The sequence below is a fragment of the Rhineura floridana genome, chromosome 6 (genome assembly GCF_030035675.1).
Source record: "Rhineura floridana isolate rRhiFlo1 chromosome 6, rRhiFlo1.hap2, whole genome shotgun sequence".
Taxonomy (NCBI): domain Eukaryota; kingdom Metazoa; phylum Chordata; class Lepidosauria; order Squamata; family Rhineuridae; genus Rhineura; species Rhineura floridana.
In genome coordinates this window covers 127,400,123-127,409,952 of record NC_084485.1, presented here as the reverse complement: position 1 = coordinate 127,409,952, position 9,830 = coordinate 127,400,123, and the positions used below count along the sequence as shown (strand labels likewise).

At 38.0% G+C, this 9,830-nt stretch overlaps 1 protein-coding gene and 1 pseudogene across 3 annotated transcripts in view; one reads left to right on the top strand and one right to left on the bottom strand.

Moving 5' to 3' along the window:
- Nucleotides 1-3,392: 3,392 nt before the first annotated feature.
- LOC133387921 (uncharacterized) overlaps nucleotides 3,393-9,830 on the bottom strand; it is a 17,946-nt gene continuing 11,508 nt past the window's right edge. Inside the window, exons 1-2 of one of the 3 annotated variants that reach the window (XM_061633781.1) lie at nucleotides 6,882-7,166; nucleotides 3,393-5,148 (exon numbers count right to left, since the gene is read on the bottom strand). In XM_061633781.1, the coding sequence (XP_061489765.1) occupies nucleotides 3,503-4,153 (651 nt within the window). In that variant the 5' untranslated portion in view covers nucleotides 4,154-5,148; nucleotides 6,882-7,166 and the 3' untranslated portion in view covers nucleotides 3,393-3,502. Of the gene's footprint in view, nucleotides 5,149-6,881; nucleotides 7,167-9,830 lie in introns of those variants that run through there. The other 2 variants (XM_061633779.1, XM_061633780.1) reach the window with 2 other exon arrangements.
- Nucleotides 4,984-9,830, top strand: part of LOC133386882 (retinol dehydrogenase 8-like) — an 11,824-nt pseudogene continuing 6,977 nt past the window's right edge.

The following is a 9,830-nucleotide window of genomic DNA, read 5'->3' as shown; positions in this document are numbered from 1 at the left end:
GATTTAAATTTACAAAACAAGGTGCAAAACGTCCCATCATATATCAAAGACGCCAAGGACTTCTTGCTTAAAATCGAGTCTTTAAACAAGCAGTATCAATTCCACAACAATACTATACTAGCTACTTTAGATGTCACATCTCTTTACACCAATAAACTACATAATGATGGGATTCAGGCTTTAAATGAGTTCCTTAACACCAGAGATATGAACAATCCTCCAACACAGGTTATCAAAACTTTAGCTACAATAGTCCTGACTTGCAACAACTTTACATTCAATGGAGAACGCTACCTGAAACTACGAGGCACAACTATGGGGACTCGCATGGCTCCATCATATGTGAATCTCTTTATGGGTAAACTGGAACAGGAGATACTCAAAAAAGCCTTCAACAAACCACTTATATAGTGGCAATACACTGATGACATCTTTATGGTCTGGACAAATGGTAAAGAGAGTTTAGAATAATTTAAAAATTGCATCAACTTTATCCATCTATTAAGTTTACATTTAATAGTACAAATGACAATCTGCACATCCCTTTTCTTGATGTCCTTCTCACCATTGAAAACAACAAAATAGCCACTGGTCTCGACAGCAAACCCACTGATGCCCACACCTATTTAAACTGGAAATCCTGCCATCCTAAGCATATAAAGAAAAACATTGTGTATAGCTTAGCTCTGAGAATCAAACTTATTTGCAACACTGAAGATAAATACCAGAGAAGGATCAGTGAACTTAAAGAACACCTTCTTCTGAGAGGATATCCTCTGCATATTATCGATTGCAACATCCACCGAACCTCCATTCTGTCCAGAGAAAACCGCCTCCATCATACTGAGGTGTCAAAGAGCAGAGAGCTACGGATTCCATTTGTGGTAGATTTCCATCCAGCATCTCCTAAGTATCACTGAGCAATCAGGGAGAGTTACCCATTGCTGGCAAACTCTGAACATCTTGCTAGAGCCATCAGCAGGCCTCCTGTTGTAGCATTTCGCCAGCCTCCTAATTTGCACAGACTGTTAGTGAGAGCTGTGCTTAAGCCACCTATCACCAATCTTGGGTCTCAGCCTGGTCACTCCAAACACTGTATCACCTGTGTGTACCTTAGGGAGACAGCCACTTTTACAAGCACTAGGACAGGCAGGACATATTACATCAAACAGAACATCAGAACAGGTCCTGCAATATAAGTTATGTCATCGAATGCAAAAGACCAGGATGTCACATACAATACGTAGGAAAAACCACAACTGACCTACACACACGCTTCAGAAACCACAAATCGGCAATCTTAACAAAACACTGGAGCAAGCAGTTGCAAAACATTTCAACATTGAGGGTCACAGCCTGTTGGACTTTTCTATAACAGCTATAGAGATGCCAACAGATCCAGCAGCAGTGACAAAAAGGGAGAACCTTTGGATATACTCTCTGGACACATTGGCACCACATGGCCTGAGCCTGGAGGCCAGTACCACCACTACTTAGCCTCTGCGAATGAAGTCCCTCTGAGCATCCCATCCTCAAAGCTCTGTAACTGCAACCTTGGTAACAGCATTTGTATGTTAGCAGCTGATGAAGGCGGAAGCTGAAATGTTTTGGTATTACAATAAAAACCTCTGTTTTGTTAATCACAATTACATGTATTAGTGCTAACGTATAAAACCCTAAATGGCTTGGGATCCAAGTATCTAAAAGAGTATCTTCCCCAGTATCAACCATTTCAGGCCCTATGGTTGACAAGTGAGGCCTTGGTAGTTCTGCCACCGAATGCTGTCCAGTTGTCGCTGACCCGTGACAGGGCCTTTTCAGTGGGGGTTCCCCCTTTGCGGAATGCCCTCCCCAGTGCGATGTATCTGTCACCATCACCAGTGACTGTCAGAAGGGATTTGAAAAACATTCCTGTACCTAGGCATTTGATGGCTGAAGGGACAGTTCCTGGCAACTACTAAAGACCACTAATGAAGTAATGTTTTTAAATTTGTTTTAGAATGTTATTAATTGTAATTGTGTTTTGGAATGTTTTTAACTCTTTTAGTATGCTTTCTTGTTAAATGATTTTTTCATGTTTGCTGCCCTGGGCTCCTTTGGGAGGAAGGGCTGGATGTAAAATCAATCAATCAACCAATCCAATAATAGATTTAGAAAAAGCAGTATGTTGATGAGTTATAGTTTTCCTGTTGTAGGACAGTAATCTGCTCAATTTCAAGCAAACCTCTTTTTCAGCTTAGGTTCAATGCAGACTGTGATGTCCCTGTATATATAATACTGTAATTATGGTAAGTGCTGGTTTATTAGAGTATATGTGGTAAGTAGACTGAGTGAGAGGGGGGAGTACATGGGTTGGAATGTTGGAGAATATTATATTATGATTGGCTGAGTGTTTGAGTGTCTGAGGGTATAAATGAGAGGATGAGAGCTGAGAGGGGGTTCGTTCGGTTGGTTCTGTGGGTTGGTTTTGGATAGGGTGGATTGGATTAGGCGGGTAGTGAGGCAGGTTATTGATGACTAAGAAACATAAAGAGTAACACATCTTATGAAAGCACATGCTTGTTGACTAAACCTTTAAGTAATCTTGTTATTCCCTGTGTATATAAATAAATATTTATTGGTTTACCAAAATGCCTGATCCTTGGCTGGACTTTCACAGACCAGAAGGGTGGGCAGGGCATATACCAAGGTTGGGAAACAGTATCAATGGTGGCAGCGGTGAAGACATAGTGTAACATCATCAGGTATCCAGAGCACGCATGCCATCAACCAAGATGGCGGCAGAGGCTTCAGTCCCTTAGGGAAACCTCGGCCGCCATCTTGATTGATGGCAAACCTGCGCACACCGCTAAAAACAAAGGAAAGGTAGGTGAAGCGTGGGGATAGCGTCGGGATGGCGGACGGTGCGGAAGCTCCTGTCTTTTTTTTTTTTTTCAATAATTTTTATTCAGATTTTCATAAAACATACAAGACAAAATCATAAAACATTCAAAGACAAAAAACAAAATCAAAAATAGTTAAACAAAAAGAAAAAAAGAAAAAAAAACAAAAATAAAAAATAAAGAGTAAAATATTGACTTCCCATTTGTCAAAGATCAAATCAGTTATAAGTCTATAATATATAACAATCCTGTCTCTTAAGTCATATTATAAAATCACTTTCCTCCAGTAGTTATCTTACTTAATCATCAAATCTCATAAACATTACTTTATTCTTTCCACAAAAAGTCAAAGAGAGGTTTCAATTCTTTAAGAAATATATCTATCAATTTTTTTTTTCCAGATAAGCATATCGATTAATCCATCTCATTACTAATTATGATAATCTTATTGTCATAACCATAGTCAAAATAAACATTTCAATTAATCCATCACATCAGAATCTGTTAGGTTCAATAATTTCAGTAGCCATTGTTCTATTATCTCTATTAGTTCCATTTTCCATCTTCCATCTTCAGTAGTCTTGTTAAGTCCAGTAATTTCAATATCCAATCTTCCATTATCAGTATTCCATAATAATCTTGCTGTCAAAGCCATAGTCATATAGTAAGAGTCTGATGGGAATTACCTCTATCCCAAATATTTTCTTGCCATCCATTCTGAATAGGTTGCTGAAATACTGCTGTAAAATCATATCTCTGTTCTTTTTTTCAAAATACACTGGGTCATCTCTTAAAAGTTTTTCCATTGTCACATGGCTGCAGTTAATTCCATAGATTTTCTCTATATTGGGCTCCATCACATCATTCCAGTCCAGAAGATTATCCATGCCATTGATAACTTTATCTCTAGAATCTTCATTCATTTCTTCAGAGATAACATTGAGTTCCAAACAATAGATTTTATTTCTAAAGTCCATAAACTCCAAATCTTGTTCCTGTTCCACGTTGGTTCCAATCTCCGGGATCTCCTCTCTCACAGGGACCCCTATTCCAGTCTCCAGGGTCTCCTCTCTCACAGGGACCCCTGTTCCAATCTCCGGGGTCTCCTCTCTCACAGGGACCCCTTCCAGGGTCACCTCTCTCACAGGGACCCTTATATCTTTAATCTCCTGCTTCATTTTACTCAATTCAATTTTCATTATCTCAATCTCATCCATTATTTTATGAAACATAGTTATTTCCAGATTTTCAGCCACTTTCTTAATTGCCATTTTAAAAGAAAAATATAGGAAAACCACTTCTTATTTCAGCAACAATTGGGTTAATTCTCCAAACTTGGTGACATCACAGTATAAACAGAGCAGACAGCCTTATCTCTCCAATAGTTAAGTAAACAAAATGCAGTTCCCAGGATCGAAACAATTAATGGCAATCGTCAAGAAACAGATTCGTCAAAATAAAATAGACCAAAAAGAGAGTAGTCTCAAAACAGTATAATATTTTTCAAAATAAAAATCTGGAATAGAAATCCCTCTTCTGTGTATATCTTTAGAATGCAAATCCAGGACAGCTTTTTGCAACAAAAACAGAGATAAGCTATTAATTAGTGCGTAGCAGAGAGAAGTTATGGCTCCCCAGTGAGATGTCAAAAACTGATCAATCTGGCAAATCTCTTTTAAACAGCAACAATTTAAGTCAAGTAAAAGAAAAATATAGAAAGAAGGGTGCTTGCCTGTTAGTGCGTTCTCTCTTAGAAGATAAGATGAACGTTCGCTTTAACAGATAGAGCTTGCTGTTGAAAATCCGTCCCATAAATCGTCGGCTGGACCTCGTCCCATAAATTAATGAGATCTGGTCGTCCCAACAAAAATAGGCTTTGAGGTTAATCTCTTCGTTTCTCCCTACCCGGGAGAAGTTTAATCAGTCAAAAAAAAAAGAAAAAACTGACTGATATATCTGAATAAGCTTCTTTTGAGGCAGGAGCCCGTCTCAAAAGCAGGCACAGGCTAAGTCACCCTTCCCGGAAGTCGCGGAAGCTCCTGTCTTGTGGTCCGCGGAGGGGCCCAGGGCAGGCTGGTACCCAAGGGCCTCAGCATGTCTGGGGCCGGCCCTGGCTACAATGTGGGACCTGGCCAAACAGAATAAACTTACAGAAGCTGCCAGCAGTACTGTTGGAAACACCTTAGAGATTAAACAACTAGATGTCTGCAGCGAAGAATCTCTTAAAATGTGTGTTAGTAGCATCCCAGATAGGCGGATTGATATCCTAGGCAAGTAATAAATATTGACAAGAAATCAATGTTATGTATTTATTTTAAAGTAGACTGTAATGTTTAAATAGTATTTATTATTTATTACATTTATATCCCATCTTTCCTCCAGGGAGCTCAAGGTGGCATACATAGTTCTCCACCTCCCCATTTCATCCTCACAACCACCCTGTGAGGCAGATGAGGCTGAGAGATAGTGACTGGCCCAAGGTCACCCAGTGAGCTTTCCCGGTTGGTATGTGGGAATTTGAGCCCAGGACTCCCAGGTCCTGGTTTAACACCCTAACCACTACACTACACCAGTGTAATCAATCTATTAATTAATTACAAATTAGTATATATCTAGAAGAGATTCCAGAAATCCACCTTTTCTAAAGCATAGGTCCTTGTGTGCAAATTTATTGATAAATTCAACAACACTGCTCTTTATATGTTGTATTTCCCCCCATTTCCGCTTCTTGAAACAAATGTCCACATTCTACAAGGGATTTACATATGGCGTATGTTATGTTATCCAAATCTCAAAACCCTTTTTGTTTCCTCTTCAGACTAGCTTCAGGGAACAGAGATATGCCTCACCTCTTTCACTCTTGCATTACTGAATGCACATAAGAGCTGATAAGCTCAGTGCAGAGGGGAGATTAAGAAGAAGGTTCATCCGTCCTCACACACTTCCACTCTACTGGATAACCTCTTCCCTACATTTGAATTTGTCAATAGCATCCCAGCCATATCCTCAGTCTGGCCACATACCCTGGCCTCCCCGGATTAGGAGAATGGCTTAAAACATCTATCTCCCTCTCATTGTACAGCAGGAGCAGCCAATGTGGTGCCCTTGTACAATGCCCATAATTCCTGACCTTTGGCAATGCTGGCTCAAGCTGATGAGTCTTAGGCCACATTCACACTGTACATTTATTCTACTATTATTCCACTTTAAACAGTCATGGTTTCCTCCAAAAAATCCTGGGAAGTGTAGTTTGTGAAGGGTGCTGAGAGTTGTTAGGAGACCCCTGTTCTTTTCACACAGCTACAATTCCCCAAGTAGTTTAACAGTCAGTCCTTTCCCCCAGAGAACTCTGGGAATTGCCGGCCTGTAAGGGGACTATGGTTTTCCTAACAACTCTCAGTATCCTTCACAAACGACACTTCCCAGAATTCTTTGGGGAAAACCATGACTGTTTAAAATGGAATAATAGTGAAATAAATGTACCATGTGAATGTGGCCGTAGTCCAAAACATCAGGAGGATGCCACATTGGTTAGCCCTGCTGTACACAATTCCAGAAAGGTATGTTCTTAAGGTCTTGGCAGCATGACAACATATTCTGAGCTCCTTACCCCCATCTCTAAGGACCAAACTCTAACTGAATATGCACATTCAAGAAAGCAAGCTACTGTTCATGTGTTAAAAACATTTGCATCCTTTTATCGGCCTAGGCTGATCTACCTGCTAAGATCCCACCTGGATGGAGATAGCCTTACAACAATTATCCATGCTCTGGTAACTCCCAGTTGGATTGGTTCCTATTTGGGGCTGCCTTTGAAAATGGTCTGGAAACTTCAGCTGGTCCAAAACAGAGCAACTAGATTAAATATGATCTGGTAAATATGATCTGATGAAACCAGTGCTTTGCCATCTGCACTGACTTCCAGTCTGTTCCCATGCCCAATTCAAAGTGCTCATTTTCACTCTGAAAGCCTTAAGCGGCTTGGAACGGTTGGCTTACCTGAACAATTGCCTTCTCCCTGGTCGTTGAGACTGTCATCAGAGGTCTTTCTCCCAGTTCCTCTGCCTAATGAAGTCAGGGAGGTTGTGACGAGGGAGAGGGCTTCTTTAGTGGTGGTGCCGTTTAATGTAATGCCATCCCCAGAAAACCTCAGTGGTGCCTACATTATAGTTTTTTAGGCAGCCAAGGAAGACCTTTTTATTCTCCCAGGCCTTTTAAGTTACAACAAGACATATATTTTTAGTGTTTTTAATTTCTTGCATGAAGCTCTTTCCACCTTACTGTTTTTACATTCATTGTATGCTGCTGTGTCTGTGCTGGCTTTTAGATGGGTTTTATATGCTGATTTGTATTGGGTTTTATTGATTTCCTTTAAAAAAAACTTTAGTGTGTGTTTTTAAGAATGCTGAACACTGCCCAAAGGCCTGGTGTACACATGAAATAAACAACCACAACAACAACTTGAATGACAAATAATGACTGGTGTTTCTTGCATTTATACAATTAGCAATGCTGACTCACTGGACCTATTGAATGCCAAACCATCAAAGAGATGCAAAATGTGATGGATACCAATTTCTTTGGGTTGGTCTGACTGCTGAAGGCCGTTTTCCCTGACATGAAGAAAAGAAAAAGTGGCCATATAGTGATTGATCGCAGTGTCATGGGAATACAAGACAATGCAATATTATGTCTAACTGGTTATTGCAGTGTGTATTGTAGTCTGACTGTACAATTTTATCCCAGTTTAAGTGATTGCTTTTAGAATTGCCCTTTATGGTGCTTCCCCAGGATTAATTCTGCCACAGCGCAAGCTTTGTGAGTGCTAATACATCTGGCACTCGTTACATCTGCTCCAGATTCAGCAGAAAAGGGATTTTGTGGATTTTCCTTTTCTCTCTTATTCAAGTAAAGGACTGCCAGATAGCTGCCTGTGGTTTTTAGGCAGGGAATACTAGGACAAAGTTCAAGAATAAATATGATCTTGAGGGGATATTTTATTAAATGTAACTCTGAATTAAAAAAAAAGAAACAACAGAAAATGCAATTAATTTTGGAAGAAATAAAACAAAAAGAGGAAGAATTGAAAAAGAATCCAACTAAAGTCTCTATTGTAAATCAAATTAAAATGTTACAGAAGCAAGTATCAATGCTGACAGTTAGAGAAATTGAAAGAAAATTAAATTTTGCTAAACAAAGGACTTTTGAATTTGTAAATAAACCTGGGAAATGGTTAGCATATAAATTAAGAAAAGAACGTCAAAAAATATTATTTTAAAGATACAAGAAGGAGATGAGACGTTGACAGATAATGTAAAAATTAAAAAGATTTTTCATCAATATTATTCAACATTGTACAAATGTCAGGAAATTCCATCTGAAAAAATAGAAGAGTATATATCTAAACAGAATTTGCCTAAAATTACAGACTTTCAGACAAGCTATTAATGGCCCTATTACGTCAAGAGAGATACCTGAAGCTATAAACAAAATTAAATTAGGAAAGGCACCAGGACCAGATGGGTTATCTGCAATGTATTATAAATGTTTGGAGGAAGAACTCTTACTACCTTTACAGTCTACAATGAATCTTATTCTGCAAGAGGAAAAGATACCGGATAGTTGGAAAAATGCTAACATAACATTAATACCTAAAGAGGAGCAAGACTTAACTAAAACAAAAAACTATCGACCAATATTTCTATTGAACAATGACTATAAAATTTTTACAATGATTTTGGCAGAAAGACTGAAAATAATATTGCAACAATTTATTCAGGAAGATCAATCGGGTTTTTACCTAAAAGACAATTACGTGACAACGTCAGGGATGTCTTGAATGTTTTGGAATATTTAGAACAACGAAATGATAAACAAGCAGCTTTGATTTTTTTAGATGCTGAAAAAGCATTTGATAATTTGAATTGGAAATTTATGTTTCAGGTTTTGGAGCAAATGGATTTTGGAGACAATTTTATAAAATGGATTAGATCGATTTATACATCTCAGAAGGCTCAGATAATTGTTAACGGAGATTTAACGGATTCATGTGAAATACAAAAGGGTACAAGACAGGGATGTCCTTTATCTCCCCTTTTATTTATTCTGGTCTTAGAAGTGCTGCTCAGAGATATAAGGCAAGATAAAAGAATTTCGGGATTAAAGATAAAAAAAGAAGAATATAAATTGAGAGCATTTGCTGATGATTTGATAATTGTACTAGAAAACCCTTTGGAAGGAATTAATGTATTGATGGACAAATTAAAAGAATTTGGACCGTTAGCAGGATTTAAGATCAACAATCAAAAAACAAAGATGTTGGTGAAAAATTTAACTTTAAGGGAACAGAAAGAGTTAATGGACAATACAGATTTTACAATAGAGAAAAAGTTGAAATATTTAGGTATCATTATGACAAATAAAAACTCAAAGTTGTTTCATAACAATTATGAAAAATTATGGACAGAGATTAAGAAAGATTTGCTAAGATGGGATAAACTACAATTGTCATTAATGGGTAGAATATCTGTGATAAAAATGAATGTACTACCGAGAATGATGTTTTTGTTTCAAACAATACCTGTAATATCCTCTGATTTACCTTTTAAACAATGGCAAAAAGATATCTCTAAATTTGTATGGCAAGGAAAAAAACCAAGAGTTAAATTGAAACTACTACAAGATGCCAAAGAAAGAGGAGGACTGGGATTACCAAATTTGAGACTTTATTTTGCTGCCTGCTGTCTCGTCTGGATAAAGGAATGGATCTTATTGAGGAATAAAAGATTATTGGATTTGGAGGGTCATAATTTGAAGTGGGGATGGCATGGATATCTATGGTATGACAAAGTAAAAGTAAATGTAGACTTTAATAATCATTTTATAAGACGTCCTCTGTTGAAAATATGGAATAGATATAAACCAAGGTTTTATTCGAAAATACCATTA